This window comes from Copadichromis virginalis, linkage group LG2 (assembly GCF_057382275.1).
Source record: "Copadichromis virginalis isolate Kocher_CV1m ecotype Utaka linkage group LG2, C_Virginalis_male_GT1.1, whole genome shotgun sequence".
Classification (NCBI taxonomy): Eukaryota; Metazoa; Chordata; class Actinopteri; order Cichliformes; family Cichlidae; genus Copadichromis; species Copadichromis virginalis.
In genome coordinates, this window is record NC_140619.1 from 36,098,256 (window position 1) to 36,120,141 (window position 21,886).

General features: G+C 40.0%; 1 protein-coding gene across 1 annotated transcript; it reads right to left on the reverse strand.

The window, feature by feature from the left end:
• Positions 1–28: 28 nt before the first annotated feature.
• On the reverse strand, positions 29–20,891 carry xpnpep2 (X-prolyl aminopeptidase (aminopeptidase P) 2, membrane-bound). The gene is made up of 21 exons (XM_085433270.1): positions 20,733–20,891; positions 20,030–20,091; positions 19,481–19,591; positions 19,325–19,388; positions 18,624–18,728; positions 16,975–17,061; positions 16,664–16,807; positions 14,362–14,463; positions 12,340–12,421; positions 11,971–12,172; positions 9,699–9,788; positions 9,433–9,542; positions 9,182–9,259; positions 5,454–5,525; positions 5,301–5,361; positions 5,057–5,126; positions 4,805–4,909; positions 3,384–3,443; positions 3,234–3,310; positions 3,043–3,132; positions 29–626 (listed from the first exon to the last, which is right to left on the reverse strand). Exons 1-21 carry the CDS (start codon positions 20,779–20,781, stop codon positions 426–428), a joined length of 2,022 nt encoding a protein of 673 aa, XP_085289396.1. The 5' UTR covers positions 20,782–20,891; the 3' UTR covers positions 29–425.
• Positions 20,892–21,886: the final 995 nt, after the last annotated feature.

Genomic DNA, 21,886 nt, shown 5'->3' on the forward strand with positions numbered 1-21,886 from the left:
TCAGTTGTTTAAGTTTCTGCCAAAGAAAAACACTTGTGTGCAACCAATGTCCACTATTGAATTAAGTAAATCCAACATGGTCCCTTTTTTCAGTGTAGACTGGTGAGAAACAAATAAAACCACTTTGCAAGTTCCTTAACAAACCCTTTTTTTTTTTAGTCTTTACTTTAATAAAATAGAAACAATATTATCTGGTCATACAAATGTCCAGTTTAAAACCTCTAAATTATCACAACAAATCATTTAAAACTCCACATCAAACATTTACCAACATAATTCAATTATTAAATACATCTTTCAATAAAAAAAAAAAAGAAGTTAAATTGCATCTCTCAACCCGGTATAGCTGCTCAACTGAGACTGCATAGGAGTAACAGTGTGCAAGTCTGCTGCGAATGGAGTAAGTGCAGTGGAGATGGAGATGCTCAGACGATATTGTGGAGCATAGCGACAGCCAGAGCGATGAGGGTCAGCGAGGACGAAGAGACGGAGGCAGACGAGCCAATCTCAGCGAAAGGCTCCGTGTTTCTAAGCATCCAGTCCTTCTCCTCATGAAGGCCCTGATTGTCCAGCTCAGCACCCACCAGGCTCCGGATTGTCTCGTAGTATTTATTCAGCCAGTGAAGCTGGTGAGAGAAGAACATTTACTGAATGTTTACTGTTTAATATTCCAGCTGAATTTAATAAGCTTTATTCCAAAGTAACCAAAATTGCTTAACAAGGACAAAACAGAATTTCCTTTTTATTTTAGTGAAGAAATAAATGCACATTATGAAAGTGTTCGCACGTAATGATTCATTTATGCAACACATGATGAACATCCTGTGGTTCCTCAGTTTTCCTCACAGTCAGCCTATTGTCATTACGCAGAAATGCTTAGCGTTATAAATTTTAAAAAATGTATCGTCATTGCTCCTCAGATGAACCACTTTATTTCATTTTGGAGTGTTATGGACTCTGGAAAATGGTAAATGGTAAATGGCCTGTATTTATATAGCGCTTTACTAGTCCCTAAGGACCCCAAAGCGCTTTACATATCCAGTCATCCACCCATTCACACACACATTCACACACTGGTGATGGCAAGCTACATTGTAGCCACAGCCACCCTGGGGCGCACTGACAGAGGCGAGGCTGCCGGACACTGGCGCCACCGGGCCCTCTGACCACCACCAGTAGGCAACGGGTGAAGTGTCTTGCCCAAGGACACAACGACCGAGACTGTCCAAGCCGAGGCTCGAACCGGCAACCTTCCGATTACAAGGCGAACTCCCAACTCTTGAGCCACGATCGAAAAAGATAATTTTCAGTAAGAAGTCTGTGAAACTGACGACTTAGACTTCCGGCTCTGATGAAATTCAGTTTGCACAACCAGTCAAATGACGTGATCCATTTTTAAAGGACTTACAAAACAATCCTTCCTGTGGCAAAATGCAAAACAATCTACAAAACCATCGATTGGGCAACCATCGATTGCGTGCTGTATGTCTGTGCTGTACACTCCAGTTTTAAGGGGCTTCACAAGAAACTGTACTTAAAACACTGCTGTTCAAAGGTACAGAGCCTTGCTATCTGGCAACATGTGAGAGATTTTGAGACACTGTCATAAAGGTCCACAGAAGGATGAACATGGTGAGCAACAATACTTAGGTAGGCTTTGGATTTAAACGATGCTCAGTTCATACCGTGGGGCCCCGGAAACAATTCAAAATGAGGAAGGCTTTTGGGATGGGTGGGCAAAAACCATTCCTGATTTGAGAACTGCATTAAGAGTGCTGAGAATGACGGTCATGGTGTGAGGATTGACTGCAACATAAAGAAAATAACTCCACAAATAAGTTGTAAGGAAAATGCGTTCATTCAAACACGACAGTTTACTCTATATACTCCAACAATTTCTGCATGCAAGCCTTCATTCAGGGACTACTGGTTAGCTTTGACCTTGTTCCAGTCAGATTTGTGAGGCATAGTGTAGTTACTCATACTGTACTTACCCATTAATAATGTTAGCTCACCATATAAACTGAAAAGGGCTACAATTAGTCCCTTTTTACGAATCAATGCAAATCAGATGATTGCAATTACAGAGCAGAATCAGTTTTTAAAAACAAGACTGTTTAGTGTCTGACTCCTGACACCTATTCTATTTATTATAAACAGCCCCTAAGAATACATATGCAAACAATTCCCTACACTATTACACCATCCCGTGTACTCAATTAGTGATACAAGACAGGACTGATTCATGCATTCATTCAAATGCTGCAGCAAACATTGAGACCAGACAGCATTTGTCTAATCTTCTATTATCCAATGTTGGTGAATCTGTGTGACTTGTAACCTCAGTTTCGTCTCCTGGCAAGCACTCTGTGTGGTCTGCACCTGTAAACCATCTGCTGCAAGGTTCAAAGCGCATTCAGAGATGCTCTTGTGCATATCTTGGTTGTAGTGGTTATATTTTACAATTCTTCTCTAACATCAACAAGACATTTCTAACCAGGGAACTGCTGCTCATGGGATATTTGCTTTAAAGTGCACAAAAATACACTAGATTTAAATAATACCAGGATTTAAACGTTCATGAACTCTACAAAAGTAACATCTGTTTGTGGTTATCAAAAGTTAATGTCATCTTGATTTGGAAAAAAAAAAAAAAAAGCAGCATAACAAGTTCTTACATTTTCCACTTCTAAAGAAGAGCCAAAACACAGAAGTTGATTTCACACGTGGTTTTGTTTTCTTTACAGAGCGTTTTGATCAGTGAACCGTAGACAAACTGCAGCTTAAAGCGTATAATGGGGGATTTTAAGAGGAAACCAGCATTGGTATTGCAGGCAAAAGAGCCTCTGATATGACAGGTTTGTATACCCAAAGGTATTTACAAATTAAAACTAGAAATTAGTTTTGGGGAAGTAAACTCACACCGAGGTGCAGCTGAGCATTCATTTTATGCCTTCACGTCAGCACATATTTGTATCTCATTTTCAGAAATTGGAGGCAAATGTCTTGTAGTTGATTATGCAATGAGATGCAATTTCTTACCTGCTCTGAGCTGAGCAGTGACATGTCAATCAGCTTTCTGTCATATGGAACCAGTGATACAGTGTCAAAGGTCAGGTAGTTATTTCCATACTGAAGGACAGAAAAGAAAATCCACATAACGTTACCTTCACGTTACATTAAAAAAAATGATATAATTCCAGATTATCAATAAGGCACCACTTAATTTTCACCTTTGTCTGAACCGGTACGACCACTGCAACATCTTCAATACGGATCCCAAAGTCATTCTCCTTATAATATCCAGGTTCTATGAGCAAAATCAAGCGATTTTTCAGGATTTTGACATTTTGCACAGAAAAACTTTACAAAATAAAACTCACCGATAGACGTGAACATGCCGGCTCTGAAGCCAATGTTGTTGCTTTGGAAGCCAACAGGCCCTGGGGATACATTACATTAACTCATGATTAAAATGCAAGTTACGTTACAGAAAAACAAATAAACCTCTCCATGATTTACTCTACAATATATACATTGGAAGCTTGTGAACATCATGCAACCTAAAGTGTATTTTCATGATCATGCTGGTCAGTGGATATCAAGTATTAAAGAGGAATTATCAGAGGTCATTATTCATGAGCCAAAATGTCAGACTTCAGTTTCAGCTTTTTTACTCTTTAACACTGTTAATGTGGTGGAACATACAGCTGAGACTGATGAGAATAGTTTTCTGGAAAGTTAAAGGCGAGCTTTTATGATTTTTGTATCTCTGTCATACATTACTGTCGCTGTGGATATCCATAATATAGTAATCTCAGGCATTTAGCTAAGGCTGTAAGCTGGCCGGGGACCTTTTGTGTGGATTTGCATGCTCTGTCCAGGTACCTGGGCTTCCACCCACAGTCCAAAGACATGCATGTTAGATTAATGTGAATGTGAGTTTGAATGGTTGCCTCTCTGTTTTATGACTGCTGGGACAGGCTCCAGCCAAACTGCAACTCTGATTTGGATAAGTGGAAGAAAGTGGATGGATAAATGGATCAACAGACTCTTGACTGACATTTCAATGTTTTATATATTAAACAGTTGAGAGATGATGAAAATAATTGTTACCTTCAGCCCTATTAGGAATAATTTCCTCCTGATATTGTTAAAAAACAATTAAACACCATTTGGGGCACAGAATGGACCAGCCACTTAAAAATCAGCCCAATTTTATTTATCCTTGACACACTGTATGATTTTATTTATTTATTCATTTTAACTCAGAAGGTGGAGAGAAGTAAGCAAAGCGTGATAACTAAACAAAGTGTTTTAATACCCTCTAGCATCTTTTTTGCGGAGGCTGGAAGGAATAAAAGTAAAGCTTTCAGAGGTTTTTTTTTTATCCCACTTTGTCTTCTGCATCTGTAATAATGCAGAAGACAAAGTGGGATAACCGTTAAATTGTTTCAGTTTCAACATGGTTGATTTAGTGGAAGATTTGGTGCCACTTCTCTTTTTTATTAAATTATACGTTTCCTTGAAATTCTTGTACTTTGTGGCTTTTTCGAAGTTTTTGTACACCTGGGACACATTTGACATGGACTCTCATCCACAGATAGATACTTAGTAACTACTACTGGAAAGATTAAATGCATAAACCCTTTCTCTCGCAGTGTAGCCCATTTTCTGAAACCTTTCTGAGATATTGTTGTGATGCATAGATGCAAGTGTACGCACTGAAAAATAAAACAGTGTTCAAAAAACAGCACGCGGCATATTTGGCATCTCAAAGTCATCTCCAAATAAAGGTTCGTACACTCATGAACTCCGAAGTAGTTTCCGACACCGTGACCTGTGCCATGGCCGTAGTTCAGGCCCACCTCCCACAATGCCCGGCGACCCAGCATCTCCATGTTCACACCTGATGATGAACAAAAACCTCCAGTCAGACATCCTGTACCAGACACGCTACATCTACTCACAGCTATGGTCTATGGTGGAGGAAGGGGGCTCTCTAGTGGTGAAACAGAAAGATTTCATTTAAGATGTGTTTATTTTTCATTCCCACCTCTTGTCCCGGAGGGAAAAATGGTTCTGGATATCTCAATGTTTCCCATCAGCACTCGAGTGAAGGCCTCCTGTGAAGCAAGACATGTGGTAAATGATAGGAAACTTGTGTTTTGAACAAAATAATAAGAATTAAAGAATTAGCATATTGAAAAAAATAGAAAGGAGCAAAGTTGATTGATTGCTATATGACTGATTAGACTGATTATAAGGAAATATTAACATATCTTCTCTATCAGTAATACCTTTTGCATTTCTGTGGGCTTTCCCCAGTGAACCGTCCGAGTGATGTCAGTGGTGCCATCTCTGAAAATAGTGAGAGACACGGTGACTCATTTTAAACGCTCGTGACATAAAATGAAACTACAGAAGTGTGTGAAGAGATCATTTTTACTCACAGATACTGGCCACCAGAATCAACCAGGTACATCTCATCAACTGTCAACCTCCGGTTTGTTTCTTTTGTAGGGCTGTAGCACAAAAACAGGAAATGATAGTAGCACTGCTTGCTGGTGTTTTTCAAATGTGTTGAACTATTAGCAAAAGAAAAAAAATGCCTTCATGCAAAAAATCCAAAAACATAATAATGTTATTGTTATTTTGTGATAACCGCAGGGCTCTAAGGCTCAGAAAGATATAATCAGGCTGTTTATAATGAGACCGTGCGGGCCTCATTTTGTGAGGCACAAAAGTTGAGGAAAGAAAAATATTCTTAGTTACTCATCTTTTACAGATTTTCCTCGATGCCTTTTATGCAGGTCTCACATCAGGAAAGTCGTCCTCACGCTTAGTTCTCAAAACATCTCTCACAACACAGACTCATTTTTATAAAAGACAAAAAAGTGTCAACACATGCAAAGCCACTCGATCACTTTAACTCTGCAACCAATGACTAAAAACCTTTCAGTCAAATAATTTTATGTTTTCATCAAAACCTTACTGGAACCAGCACCTCTCTCTAAACCACTCGCACCACCTATTTGTGTGATATATGCTTGTGTGTAACCAGGCATTCCTGACACAAGACTGAGAGCATGCATTTCTATTTGCTTCAAATCAAGGGCATCTGCTACTTCTAAGAGTGCTGAGAATGACGGTCATGGTGTGAGGATTGAATGCAACATAAAGAAAATAACTCCACAAATAAGTTGTAGGGAAAATGCCTTCATTCTAACACCACAGTTTACTCTATATACTCCAACAATTTCTGCATGCAAGCTTTCATTCAGGGACTACTGGTTAGCTTTGACCTTGTTCCAGTCAGATTTGTGAGGCATAGTGTAGTTACTCATACTGTACTTACCCATTAATAATAATGTTAGCTCACCATATAAACTGAAAAGGGCTACAATTAGTCCCTTTTTACGAATCAATGCAAATCAGATGATTCTGTCAGTCTGCCCCAGGGCAGCTGTGGCTACAACTGTAGCTTGCCTCCACCAGTGTATGAATGTGAGAGTGAATGAATAGTGGCATTGTAAAGCGCTTTGGGTGCCTTGAAAAGCGCTATATAAATCCAATCCATTATTATTATTATTATTGCAATTACAGAGCAGAATCAGTTTTTAAAAACAAGACTGTTTAGTGTCTGACTCCTGACACCTATTCTGTTTATTATAAACAGCCCCTAAGAATACATATGCACATTTCCACTAAATGGCCACACCTTTGAATATTTGATTTCAGGTGTTTTGAGTCCCATTTCCACAGGTGTATAAAGCCACAGCAGAGCCATGCAGTCTGCTTTACAAACGTGAAACAATGAGTCACTCTAAAGAGTGCGGTTCGATAATAGGATGCCACTGCTGCAACAATGTGTGAAATTTCTTCCCCCCTAGATGTCACACAATCAACTGTAAGGGGTACTACAGTTAACGAACCACCACCGCAACCCAGCCACAAAGTAGCAGACCACATAAACTTACAGAGCTAGGTTACAGCTAAGGAACTGTGTGTAGAAGTCACCAACTTACTGCCGACGCGATAATCTCATAGTTTTAAACATTTTCTGTCATCAAAAACTGTGTGAGAGGAGCTTCATGAATGGGCTTCCATTGCTGAGCAGCTGCATACAAGCCTTATACAATCCTGTGTAAGCATCTGGGGTGGAATAAAGCATGATGCTACTGGACAGTGGTGCAGTTGAGTTATGTGGCGTGTCAAGTCATACTTCTCTGTGTGGCAGTCTAATGCCACACCAGGTCAGGGTTTGTTGAATTCTCTGTTTTCAGCTGTGTGGTAACATTTTGAGGAACACCCTTTTCTAGCATGTCTTTGCCTCAGTGCACAAAGCAAGTCCCACAGAGGCATGGTTGGATTAGAACTTGATGGGTCCACACAAAGCTCAACACCGATTGGATGAACTAGAATGGCAATTGTGAGCCAGGACCTCAAAGATACTTTTGTGGATAAATGGGCAAAACTTCCCACAGACAGGTGTAAAGTACAGGTATTCTGTCCACATAGTACAGTGACTCATCTTTTGATGTCAGTCTGAATGCAAAAAAACTAAATGAGTGTATTGAATGTGTTTGCGTGTTCAGTCTAAGCACTCCAACATTTTTTCAGTTTCTGCATACAAGCCTCATTCAGTTAGTCTTGTTCCAGGATGATCTGAGGCAGTATTCTGGTGTAATTACTCATACTGTACTATTACTCCAGATTTCCCCATAAACTGAAAAGTGCTACACTCAGTCCCTTTTTAACATCAATACAAATCAGACATCAATATCAGTTTTAAAAAGCAAGACTTTTCAATGCACAGTGGTTGAGCAGGTTTAGGCTTACTTGGATACAATCTGTCATTTGGTTTAAGTCTAGTTTTATTTATTATTTATTTTTTAATTCATGATTAACAAAACCGCTCATTCTGCTTGACTTGCAAACAGTCTAACACTACGAATCAATCACCATCACCATCAAGGGACTTGCCCACAGTACAGTGAATCTGAATCAGCTTCTGTGACAGTGTTTTTCCTGTACTTGACCCTTAAAAAAAACTAAACAAAACACTGAATTAAAATTATAAAGCCACAGTTTACTACAAAATGCTTTGCTGTTTTTCATATCATCTGACTGTAGAGGTTTCTCTCTATAATATTATAACATTCGGGGGGTGGGGCTTGAGATGATGGTTATTGTAGACTGGCACCTTATATAACTGAACGCATTATCAGAACTCGAGTATGTGACATGTGAGCTGAGGACGTTTATAAATAATTTGTAGGAGCTGTAAAATGAAAGGTGATGATTCTGCATGACTGTTTCCAGGAAACGTGTTTCTTGAGTTTGTGACAATCTTAGCTCAACCAGCTTTCAGTATATTTGGGAAAACTAAGTAGTTCTTTTAGGAGTAAAAAGATCCCGTCAAAAAACATGCAAAAAGAAGATTTTGGATGTATATTTAGGATATTCTACCAGATATTTAGCATGCCAGCAAAAACAAGTTCCTGTTTTGGCTTTAAGTGTTTTTTTCTCCCCTTCTTTTTTTAAAAAATCCAGTAATGTTATCCTATTTTTACAGCTATGAGAACTACAGAACATCATGCAAAAATACTAAGGTACAATATTCATTTAATAAATGCCTTGGAAAAGTCATGTTGGTTGTGAAATATTTAAGAAGGTTAAGACTGCTGCGAGTACACCACAACCACCAACAAAAGCGGCAACAAGTTAATGATACCACAAAAATGTTACAATGCTGCCTTGTTGTGGAACTATAGACAATTACAAATCCAGATGCGTAATGTCAGGGTTACGCAATCATATAAGGTCCTAAAGGGACCTATAATTAAATCTTCTGTTACTTTTTTAACCTTAAACTTTTATGCTTTTTAAGGACCTTGTTGTTTAGTTTGTGTTCTTTTTTTTGGTTTGAACATCTTGGGTCATAATGGAAAAGCCTACACTTGAATTCCGATTGATTTTTTATCTTATAATCCATTAAAAAAAAAGTGCACCAATGAAATCTTGAATATCTGAGCACCTCACAATGATTTAAAAAGATTCAGCAAACATTTAGGTCATTTTTGGCATCCAGCATGATAGTTTACTGTAATCTTCTTTGAATGCATCCTTAAAAATGCAAAAATGAGTATAAAGATGTCGGGATGAAAATTAATCTCACCTGTAATGGGCAAGAGCAGCATTAGGTCCACTTGCAGAAATGGTGGCAAAGCTTGGGCCTCTGCTGTCCTTCTGTTTGCTGGAATGACGTTCACATAATTCTTTAATTATACTGTTACAAATTTGAGTTTGAGCTTCATAATTTCTAAAATTTCTCATCTTTCATGTGTAACAACTCCTTTAAACTTTACATTTTCAAATTAAATAGTTGGCTTCAAATACTTCATGTCAGCCGTCCCTGTTCCCACCCACCTGCGGCACTTGTCGACGTATTCTGCAGCGGTCAGTTCAGTCGCATTCCCCTCTGGCACGGTCTTTTCCAGCCACATCAGGAACTGGATAACAGCAACGGCATCCCTCACCTGCACAGAGTCACCGTGACAATGAAAATGATGCAGATTAAAAATGCATATGGCATGTTGAAAGGCACCTTTGAATGGGGTAATGCATTTACTCAGATGTATGTTTACTCAGTATCTCCTTTGGAGGCATTATGCGTGTCTGAGTGGATGACATACGTGAGCATCCCGTAAAATCTGCTGCTCAGTCTCATCTTTCACAGCTTTTGTCGTCAGCACGGGAGAGTAGGAACTTGTCAATAGTTTGTCCTACATGATGCAAAAAAATAATGATTATTAATTATTATTTTTTATTACCCATTTTGTAAAATTCTACATATTTATTAGTAGAAAGGCCTTGTTTAAAAAGGTGGAAACAAGACCCAGGGGTACTTAAACTCAGCCTGACCAGTCATTTTTTCAAATCATGTAATCCACATGGTCTGACTAAAGAACATGGGGATCTTCATAGTGATATGTGATATCAGGGGGGCGTTACTGCACAGAGAATAGTTATTTTTCACATCTGTGAAGGCCCGGTTTGCAGCTGTGTGTGACATGGCTGGAATGATAATTGGCACCTCCTAGTCTGAAGTCATGGTTCTCAATTGGAAAAGGGTGGAGTGGCTTACTCTAGGGTCAGGAACTGGTTGCTCCAAGCGATGGAGTTCAAGTATGTCCGTGACTGACGAAGGAAGTGGTTGTCACTGTTCTGATGGCTCCTGAGTCACTAAATTTAAGGATAGGATCCTGCCTTCACCCTTTGCCACATTAGTTTGAGGTAGCAGCAGAGTGGTTCGAGCGGTCCAGGGAAAGAGCTCAAATGCGATCACCTATCAAAGTGTTCGCAATAAAGCAAACACTTTGTGTGTCGTGTTCTGATAGGGTTTCCCATAGCCCAGGAAGTGCTACACTGGCAACCAACTACTCCAACGCTCCATGTCAGACCCACAGCCCATGCAGCCAATGCAAATAACATGACAAATAATTCTTGCTTAACATGTTCGAGGCCACAGCACTCGCATGTCAGTGCCCTTTGTGCCTCTTTCCCCCCTAAAGACGTATTTTTTGCTTTTCCAAAAGTTTTTAAACAAGGAAGCCTTTTGTGCCTCTCATTGTTAACAGAAGTCCCACTTGAATATATTGGCATCAACCCCCAAAAAAGAGTGCCTGGCAATCCAATGGGGGGTTGACTCTGTTCGTTATTACCTCCTGGGATGCCCATTCACCCTCTGCTCATTCCACGCCCCACTGCAGTGGTTTCATAACATGAAAGATGCCAATGCTTGGATTAACTGCTAGTAACCACCTAGTAGTGGTCCATAGGTTGGGAGGTGCAGATTGCTGGAGCTGACTTCCTTTCTAATTCGTGAGGGGGGCTGTAGGTTAAGCCATACGGCTCCCTGGGTTAATTCAATTTTGCTACGTGGTGGCGGGAAGTGGTTCGTGGCTCTGGCAGTGCCAGGTGAGGACAGCTGACAGCAATGATCTAATCAGGTCCTGAGAACAAGCCCATTCATCTATCAGAATCAGAATCAGAATCAGAAACTTTATTGTCATTGTCATGAGAACATGGATATTTGTTTTTAGTCTGTATCTTTTGATTTATTTGAGCTACTCTACCAAGTCCCGATGTATTAAATAGAGGACATCCTGGGCTTTCCATTGATATCGCATGTGTTGGCCTCTTGGGTGGCCTCTTTTAGCTCCAAAGAGAAAAGAAATCACAAAAAACGTCAATGGGAAGATTTATTTCCCCCTCGGTTCTCAGGAGGATATTTTACGCAGTAGTGCGCTGGTGTGTGGAAAGGAGTCTGAGATGGCTGAGAGTGTGAGAGTGGCTGGAGCTGTCCTGGGAAGGAGCTCAAATGATCATCCATCAAAGAGTGCGCACTAACACATTGTGTGTGAAAACTAGACACTATGTCTGCAGCATTATCTTTCTCATAGCTCAGGAAGTGCTAGTCCTTCCTCAACTTTTTAAAGCTTGAAGTCTGTGGCCATCAACTTTACAATGAGCATAAAGCAATAAACCTTTGCAGTTTTATTTTATAGGTCATCTGTCCAATATTTTCAGTTAAGCACACTGTAAATTTAGAAGGAGCCCTGTCACAGACTATCATCCTATCTGAGCTGTGACAGGTTTGAGCCCTTGACACCATAAGTGTAGGCAGACAAAAAAATAAAAAATAAAATAGATGCATTAGTTTATTTTTTACAGTTTTACTGGGAAAATATGAATCTGTGTTCTCTTCAGTATATTACGCATTAGACAAACAGTCATTTGATCCAAAGAATTGATTAGTGCAGCTTTATAATTTACAACAGCTCTTCCATCGAGAACAGCAGTGCAAACAGATTGTTAGACATAAAAAATAAATAAATAAAAAACTATCACGGTGGGCATAATTATGCTGTGCAACACATAAAAGGAAATAAAAGGTCTGCATACCTGTGGTGTAATGACCTCATAAAGAGCGTAGTTTGTGTACTCTGTACCGATCCACACCTTAACCCCAGGCCTGGTCACATAGTTCTTCAGATGATCGAGGATGGTATCATAACCTTTTAGCTGCACACAGAGGGCCCCTTCACAAGAGGCATTCAAGTACACCTTCAACTCTTCAGTCACCCGCTCCACGTGGAGAAAGAGCCTGTTACATGACGTGAAGGGAAATAAATACTGCATATCCTTTTACATAATATATAAACCACTGATAATAGGTTTGCAGCTGGTATTTGTGATGGGAATTATAGGAAATAAGGAAATACAAAACGATTTTTATTCGGTGAAGTGTAGTGTCTAAAAAAATGAACCTACCAGATCTCATCCATTGTGAGTAGAGTGTAGGAGTAGAAGAAAGGGTTGTACGGGATGTCATTGCCACGCATGTTGAAAAGCCCTAAAAACAAACAAAGAAAACATCTCACTGTCAGCAAGTTCATTTATTTCCTCACTGGGATCAATTTGGGCCATGAAGCGCTCTTTGCATCTATTGTGAGACTTACGCGACTCTCTCTGTGTAGCTGCTATTTCAAAACAGGCTCTAATTCAAGTCGGAGTCACGAACAGTCTTCCGAATGGTACCCTTCCTGTGTTGGTTTGTGTGTAGACTGCCTTTGTATAATTCAGTCTGCAGAAATCTTGCTTATTTCCGATTCAATCACATCATTTAACCTGTGTGGAGTGATGGAGCTGGAGGAGTGATTTTAGGCTGACATATAGAGAAATTGTTTGAATACGTTTCTAAGTGATTTCTTTTTTAATCCTAATATTCTTTATCTTAAAGGATTCTTTTTTGCAATTACTTTCTTTAAAGTTAACATGTTCATTAGTGGGGTGAAGATTTTGTACCCAGTGGTAGCTTTAGACAGTATAAAAGATGGACATGGCTTCCAGATCGGAAGATGGAAAATAAAGTTTATGTACCTTAAAACTGCATTCTTTTGATTGCCAGCAGGGGGCGATAGCTGACTCTCCTGATGAGGTTTTGTGCTCAGTCACTCATTTTGGGTCATAATTGAGAAACAAGTGGCAAAAATAGCTCATCTGTATTTTATTGTGCTTGTGTCCATTGAAACAGGAAAGAGAGCCACACTGGAGTTCTCCAGAATCAAAAACGTGTTGCCGGCTTACTTTCGACACTGCCTCCATCAGGCAATAGGTGCTCTCTGCAAGTAGACATGCTACCTGAGATCCCAATGGTCTGCCAGTACATTGAGTGATTTGTGGTCATATCACCCAGCCCTAGTGGATGGATTACTTGGCTGGTTGTCCATCCAATAAAGGTTACACTGACTTGCTTCATATTGGTACATGCATGACGTGAAAGACAGGCCCTGGCCCTAGTTTAACTTCAGTTGATATCTGATCAGCCCAATACACCGACAAGTTAAAACTTCTTAGAACTTAAAACTTCTTCACCATTAGTTCATACGGGAAGATTAAGTATTTAAAACACAAAAACTGCTAAAATAAACTATTGTACTTTAGCAATACTTTAAGAACATTAATGGAAGTGAAAAAAGCTTTTTTAGAGTCTACGAATGTGACAGAAAAACAAATACATTTATTTAGCAACAGTAATTATTTATTATTATAGTAATTATTTATTATTATTTATTATTTATTTAAATACTTTTAGACAAAGGTATCCTTGCTATGTGTCTTTTTTAATATTTGTAGATCCTCTAAAGGTAAGGATATTACTTAAAATGCAATCAAATCATCTTTAGTGAACCCTTATTTTAATCACGATATTAGTAGTGTTTCATAGGTTTTTAAATTAAAGAAATTAATTAATTAGAAATGAGAAAAAAAAGTCAGTTTTCTACTGACTGCTGTGCTGTTACACTGTAGAAAACAAGGCCTGAAGCAAACAAATATGCAGTGCAGCTGCATGTCACTGGTAGGCAGCATGTTGTTACTGGTACTGAACAGTTAGGACCACAAACACATCTAAAACAGATCTGAGACATTTTCAGGTTAATTTATATGCAGCAGCTGAGTAGCTTGTCGGGACAGGATGTTGGGCAAGTAAAAGAGCAATAAGGAAAGCTATTCAGGGGGACTTTAAAATGAACTGATATTTCCTTCTTGTCATGCTGAATAGGGGAATGTAGTTCTGGACATTCAAATAAGCTTGAATCAAATGGGGGGAATTTAAATTCTGCCCTCGTGGTGGTGAAGAGCGTCTAAGACCTGCAATGAATACATTAGAGCAGGATATGTCTCAGGTGCTTTTCTCAGTGATCCAGTTGTAGCTCAATACAAATATGCACCACAATTAACTAAGGCATTTCTGAACAGAATTATAAGATATATAAGATTGCAGTTACTTACAAGCCGTTTCATCCAGCGCTGAAAGCAGGAGGCCTGTGGGCTTGTATGGATTGTCCCCCATCTGAGTTCGTATGTGCTCCACTTTCTCCTGCCAGGTCCTCTCTACAAATATACATATTTAATTTTCATTTGCATCCAGTGAGACACATTTGATGCTAATTTGTCGTACAGTGTGCTTTTGTCCATCCTCGAAGAGTGGCTGTAGCTCAGGAGGTAGAGCAGGCCGTTTGCTAATTGGAAGGTAGATGGTTCAATCTAGAAGATACTAAGCCCACGTCGCTCTCTGATGCATCCACTGGAGTAGGAATATGTTTGAATGTTATATAGAAAGCACTTGCTTGCTACAATTTTAACTTGGACTTGTCTGAGTGCTTTTTGCTCAAAGTGAGTTTGTAGAGAGTAGGGCATGTGAAGAAAAACAACACTTAATTGTTCATACTGGGATTCTAACATTTTCACTTCACAAATAATGTGGTTTAAACAAAACAAATGTTATTATTAGCAAATAATGCCAAAATAGTTCGAACAGAACGTCTTTAACCACAACTCTTGATTATTAACAGTTTAACAGTATTTCATTTTTAGGTCAAACAATCAATACAGATTATCGTCACACTGCTCGTTTACACAGTAAATATCTGGGTGTTTATTACTATGAGAATTTAATCTGTGTGTGTGTGTGTGTGTGGGGGGGGGGGGGGGGGGGGTGTCAAGATGTGACCACATAAACGACTTCCCTAATCCTGCTGGTCTGGAAGTCCAGCAGTTCATCTAAACAAAAGGCACTTAGACTAAAACAGATATACTTGTGTTTGCTATACCATAAATCAGTAAGAGAAGATATAACCTTTCTCCTGACCTTAAGTTGTGTGTGCATGCCAGAGTGCTCTGGGAGGCGCACAGAGTCTCCACAGACTACTACGGATCAAACCTCCATTATTATGCAATCGATAATAAAACCAAGCATATATGAGTGAATATTTCTAAGCATAAATGACAATCAACCATATAAACCTAACAGCTAACCAGATCACCTTCTCTATTAGGAAGTTAATGGCATGCCAGAGTTGTTTTTGCAGTTCCTTCCGCTGCTTGTAAGTGACAAAAATGTCTTGTTAACAGACGTAAAAGACCTGCTAACTTACTGAAATTCTGTCAGAAATTCAAGTCTACTTTGCACAGCATTTGAAATGACTTACACAGAAAGGTGAGAAATTTGTGGAGAGCTGGACAAAGTCAATAAGGACAAATGCAGATGCACTAAACCAGGGTACAGCAACACAAACTGAATCACTGAATGGGGAGAAAAAAAATCCTATCCCATCCAAACAGTTTCCACTGTTTAGAAGAAGTAGACAATTTCTCTTTACAAAATCATCCAGGGGCTTATTGGTCTTTTCAAAACCTTGCGGAATCTAGGCCGAATACCACTGATGGGGTTGCATCCAACACATTGTGACCCATCTGTGGGAGTAACCAGTCTCATGGCGAAACAGCATCTTTGGTAACTCTAAACAGATCTCAAAAGCAAAGGTTTATGAGGTATTCTGTGCTTTTCAGACATAAAACTTCACTTTATTTCCTATAGCAACTAACTACTATGATCTTAATAAATTGCTTTCAGTGCTCCACTTGTAGCTCTTAAATGTTTTACTAGAATTGTAGATCAGCAGCACCTGTCTCTATTTGTTAATCTTGCGATAGATTGGTGATCAGTTCAGGGTGTACCCCTCATCATACCCTATGACAGGTGGGAATGCCTCCAGCTCAACCGTGATGCTAAGCTGGAAATACGGAAGAAAATGGATTGATGGATCTTTCAAATATAATGCTTTGGCTACTCCAAGGCCTTTCTAGTAAATAGGTCCTTTACTCTGACGTGCAAGCTTCTCATTACTTAATGGACTTCTTCCAGACAGTTAGCCAAGCAGAAGAACGAGCTTTCATGTCTAAACTATGAGACAATATTTGCATGCTATATGGATTTCTTTTTTGTGCAGCTTGTAGTCACATACAGTCCATTAGGTTTATGGTGCTCTCCATTTATTCAATGTGCCTATTCTGACCATAAACTGGACAATATGCTCATCCAGTCTAAGTTGGTATTTGATCCATCAGCCTATTGTAAAACCATCGACATGCTATTTATGGCTCTGTTTTGCGAGCGGCTTATTGCACTCTGTCCAGTTTGCAGGTATTTATCAGCACACAGATAAAAAGGACCACACACAGGTAGACCAACAGACTGAAAGATGTGTGCTCAGTACAATCGTAAACACACGTTCACATAAAGGAAACCTACGTATGACTCGGTCAGGCAGGCGGGTGAGGTTGTCAGGCGGGACCGACGGTCTTTCCTTCCACACTTTGTCGACCAGGTTCTCTGTGATGGACTTGAGGCTGCGATCGCTCGAGTCCAGATTGATGTTGTAGTCTCCCTGCGTTTCTAATGGAGGAAACTGCAGATGATTACACACGCTGAACCGAATCAATCACAAGTAAACAGTCTGCATGGCGTCTGGAGGCTTTGTCAATAATTTTCCCATCTACTTAGGTGAGCACTTTATTGATGTTAAGCCAGACTGACAGGTGGGGAAGAAACGTGAGACTCACTGAGAGAGAAGAGGAAGGGATCAAAGCCGATCTCGTCACCCTTTGGCACTTCTGAGATAAGCCACTCTGCCACACTGCTGATGGACACTACAGAGCATCACACATGACAGACCGCAGTCAGGTTATTTGAGAAAATGATGCAGAAGGTGGAAAACATTGTAGCAATTTTAAAACCAACTTTTGGGTTTATAAAAGAATATAAAATAAAATGAGCACAAATAATGTTAATCAGAAAATACAGTTTCTATCAATGAAATGATACATTGTAACATTGAAAGCAAACTTTGACCAATCGAACTGGTTCAATGTCGGTGTTAGAAGGGGTTCTTTGGGGTGAAGGTCCATCTAGAAAGCTCACTTGACTTGATGATGATGTTTAAAACACTCTTAAGTTATTGCAGTGCAATTGAATTATGTGGTTAACAGCATTTGCAACAGTGGATGGGCCTATGCAAGTCAGATATTTGGAAATACCCCACTAAAAAGTGGTCAGTTTTTGCAGCTGTTGGGTTTTTTTGTTGCTGTTTTTTTTTAATCCCACCTGAACTTTGAACCTCTGCAGGAATTGTTTTCTGATTTTTTCCTGTAAAGAATAAACTCCTTTCATTGTAATACTTAATATTAGCAAAGCCTTCCTGAATTTGAATTTTAAAGCTGCTTATCTGAAGAGCAGAGGTCAGATCAACATTCAGAGCCATGCATTTAATGTGTTTTCCCGTATTTGCCTGACAGTACTTTTCAGCCTCCCCTACCTCTCTCTGTGTTGCAGCCTAAGAAGCATTTGTTGCTCAGTAATTTCCTAAAACTGTTTCAGCAAATGTTTCCCCGACCAGGAATGCAAATCCTGAGCACTTGCAGCTGTGGATTAATACATACATGGCTGTAATGTAAGTATATTTATTATGTGTATCATATACACAGCAGTAGAGGAAGATATCACATAACCCCACCATAGCCTTTTAAGAAAAGAAGTAATATGAGAAACAGATACAACAATTCATCTGAATGTCTTAGCAGAAGTTGAGACTCAGCAAACCAACAGAGATTTTTCCAATCATCCATTGTCCAATTTTGTGAAGCTGGTGTAAATTGCTGAGCCTCAGTCTCTTGTTCTCAGATCATAGGAGTGAACAGCTGGCGTGATCTTTTGCTACTATAGTTCATCTGCTTCAAGCTTTGATGTGTTTGGTGTGATCAGGACTTTCTGAAATACCAACACAAGCCTGTCTGATACCAACAACGATGCCACACTCAATGTCACTTGAATCAAGTTGTCTTGACCATGCTTGGGTGATTAAAGCCAATGGTGTCATGTTATTGGATGACTAGATATTTTCATTAACGCACTGATGAACAGATGTACCTAATGAAGTGGCTGGTGGTGGGTGAGTGTATGTGGCCCTTTACAGGCCTCTTTTTTCTGCAATCCTTGAATGACATTGGCTGTCATGAAAAGCTATAAAAAGAAGTAATAAGTCCCATTAGTTGGAGTGTCTTAATTTTTGCTTCGGTGTTAAAGATTTTTGTTAATGAGCGATGTTTATTGATATTAAATCTGCTATAATGGTTTTTTAAAAAGGAAACATTTAACTGGAATCGAATGGTTGCTGTGTTGTCATAACAAGTAAGCAAAATAGGACCACTCCTACCATCTTTTTCCAGCTCCCAGTTGCAGTCCATCTGTCTCTCAGCTTGAACCCAGTAGCGGCTATCTGTCCACAGAGCGGCCTTGTTCAGGGTAACTACAGCAGTGCCTGAGGAGAGGCAGGAAAACAGCTGCGTTATAGAGAGGGCAGCAGCAACAGTGAATTACAAATGACTATAAATGTCAGAGTTGACTCAGTGTGTGACTGGACAGCTAATCTGAATTTAAAAGATGTATGTGTGATTGAATGAGAGGGTGAGCAAGAAACAGTGATAACAGTCCGGTAATGTGGTGCGGATATATAATCAGGGTTTACATTATCATTCCACTGTTGCACCCTCACATCACAAATACCCATCAATGAATCTTAATAAAAACCCAGACAATATGGCTTCTCATAATAGAGTTTCACATAGGTTTGATGGAGTGTAATCAGCGCTCTACTGAACTGTCATCTGCTTTCTTATTCTTTCACAGTTAAAGCGTGAAAACAGAGCTCATCATTTCATAGGGAAGTTCCACTGCGAGGGCGAGTGCCTACATTTGAGGACATGCTGTCGTGCAGCAAGTGAAAGCAGGGAAAACAAATGAATGAGGAGCGAGATGTATGGCGAGGATGTGGGATGAAAGCAGAGGAGCTGCGTGACCGAAGATGTCGGGAGTGAGTCATGGGGAGGAGGAGGACGAGACAGAAAAGGATTGTACCTGCAGAACCAGTGAAACCAGTCATGAAGGCCAACCTGGCGTCACGTGGTGCAATGTATTCACTCTAATGGAAAAAAGCATACACAAACTCAAACACAACAAACACACACGAGCTTTAATCTCAGATGACATAATTATGATGGACAGCATGTGTACCAGGTGAGCATCGGTGGCAGGGATAATGTAGGCAGAAATATTCATGGCACGCATTTGCACTCGTAGCTCCTCCAGCTGGAGAGAGGTGTTTACTGCTGTGCTGGGGAGGTACTACAAAACACACACACACACACAGCAAGAGTAAAAATCTTCAGATTGAATAAAAACTCGAGGAGCTGCTGATTCATCCATCTCTGTATTTCCCTCCATAATCATTAACTGCAGTCCATGTGCTGCAATCATTAACTACGTGCACAAAACTCATGCAACATGTCCTGATCTCTGGGATTGGAAGTTTTAGTTAGTGTTTAAGTTGATGTTTAGTTTTTGCTGAGTAAAATCATTTGTTCAATTGTTATTGGTGTGAAAAACAAGCTTCCAGATATTTTGGACCCTGGTTTGGTCTGTTATTCAGCCTGCCTCTACTCCTCCATATGGATCAGTCACATCTTTGACTTCAGCTTTATTTTCAGCTTCCTTTGTGTAATTTTAGCAAAGAAATCAACAGTATCCCCTTATATAGACATTCAGTTGACAAGCTAATCTTACCGGTGGGGTCAAAGAGCAGTTCCTCTCAGTTGATTCTCGTGCAACAGCACCATCAGTGTTTCCTGAAATTGCATGCACACAGAGGTAAAAGACCTTGGAAAAGTGATACAAGTGACTGAATTGAGCTATGCAGGCACGTTTTTGGATTAGTCTAAAGTAATCTTTCCCTTTAAAAGGGGCTTATTGTACCAAATCTATTCGGACAATCTGAAGGTCACAGCAATCTGCGGGACCAAAGTGACTCAAGGCTTTGAGGACAAGAGTCAGACTGGACACACAGAGTTTATATCAATCCCATTAACCACAGTTCATCCAGCAAGAGAAGTGCAATCAATCAAGATACTCCATTCTGTCATGTCCAAGTTACTGCTGATCAAAAACCGCTCCGCAGAGTTTATGCAGTCAAATTTTGTGCAAAGAAATACAGACAAGTAAAACCACCCGGCACAGACAGAGGAGAATGCATATACTTCTTTAAATGCAAGTCTTCTTTAAATGGTCTAAGTGCTTAAATCATGCAGTGTATGTACATGCAGACTGTAACTGTCCCTATAACAGCAGCTCCTACATGTGAGCTGTTCGCCACTTGACAGTTTCTGTACTGTAAACAAAGAGAAATATTGATCGCCACAGTGGCTCAATAAAAGTCTTCACACAGAGAGCAGATCCTAATCAAAGAGGATAAAGAGGAACTTTTTTTTACCTGTTAGTGCTGCAAGATACAGAGCCAGCAGCCAGCTGAAAGAAGGCATCTTGACACTCCGAGCCCTTTGCAAACAGATCCACACACGGAGTGGCTGAGGATCTGATGTTGCATGCAGCGTATGTGTGAAAGTGTGTGGGGGTGTTGCTCGTAAAAGCATTACTGCCCCCTCTCTCTCTCTCTCTCGCTCCCTCTCTCTCCTCCTCCACTGTCACCACTCATTATCTCCCTGATAGGAATCCTGTGTGGTGGCACTGGAAGTGAATCTTAGTACTTGGAAAAATTCCTGACCAAAAATATGCATCCATCCATGAAAAACACCCACCTGTTTGTTTTGTGGGGTTTTTTTTGTTTCCCTTGCATCTGACTCAACAGTTTTGATTGTATTATGATGTAATTCAGTGGCTGTGGGTTAGAAATTCCCACTTTTGTGCATTTTTGAACACTACTGATATTGTTATTGTGTATATAAGAAGAGAGAAGCAGTCTTACACTGAACAACATGGATAAAGCTGCTTATATTCTGTGACTGTGTGATTGGAGAGTATTTGTCAGGTGGAAGGCAAGAACAGGACCCAAACACAGGACTTCCTGGTTAGAGGCAGTGAATTTATTTACAGTGAGAAGTGAAGGGTAAAAAATAAACAGTTCAAAAAAGTCGTGGCTCAGTTTGTGGTTACTCAATCTGCAATCTGGGGTTCGGGCCACTCCACCACAGCCTTAATCTCGGCCATCTCCGCCCGGAGCTGCTCCTGTTCTACAATGAAACCAACAAATGTGGAACTTGCATTTCTCACCTTTTACAAACAGAGGTTTCTCTAGTAGCCACTGAAGAACAAGGCAAACAGGATTCTCATGACCGGACAGGGTCTTCGGAAACATCAGAAAGTTGCCAAGGTAAACAAAAACAAAGTGATTCATGAAGTCCCTCAAAATGTCGTTCACCGGAGCCTGGAAAACCTCCGCAACCAGATGGTAAGCAACCAGATGGTACGCGTTGCAAAGCTCAAGTTTGGTGAAAATGGTGTCCCCTGCAGTAACTCCAAGGCTGAGGACAACAGGGCAGAGGGTACTTATTTTTAACTGTGATTTTGTTTAGTAAGCGGAAGTCGATACAAGTATATACAAAGTGTCTGTACACTTTCTTTTCCACA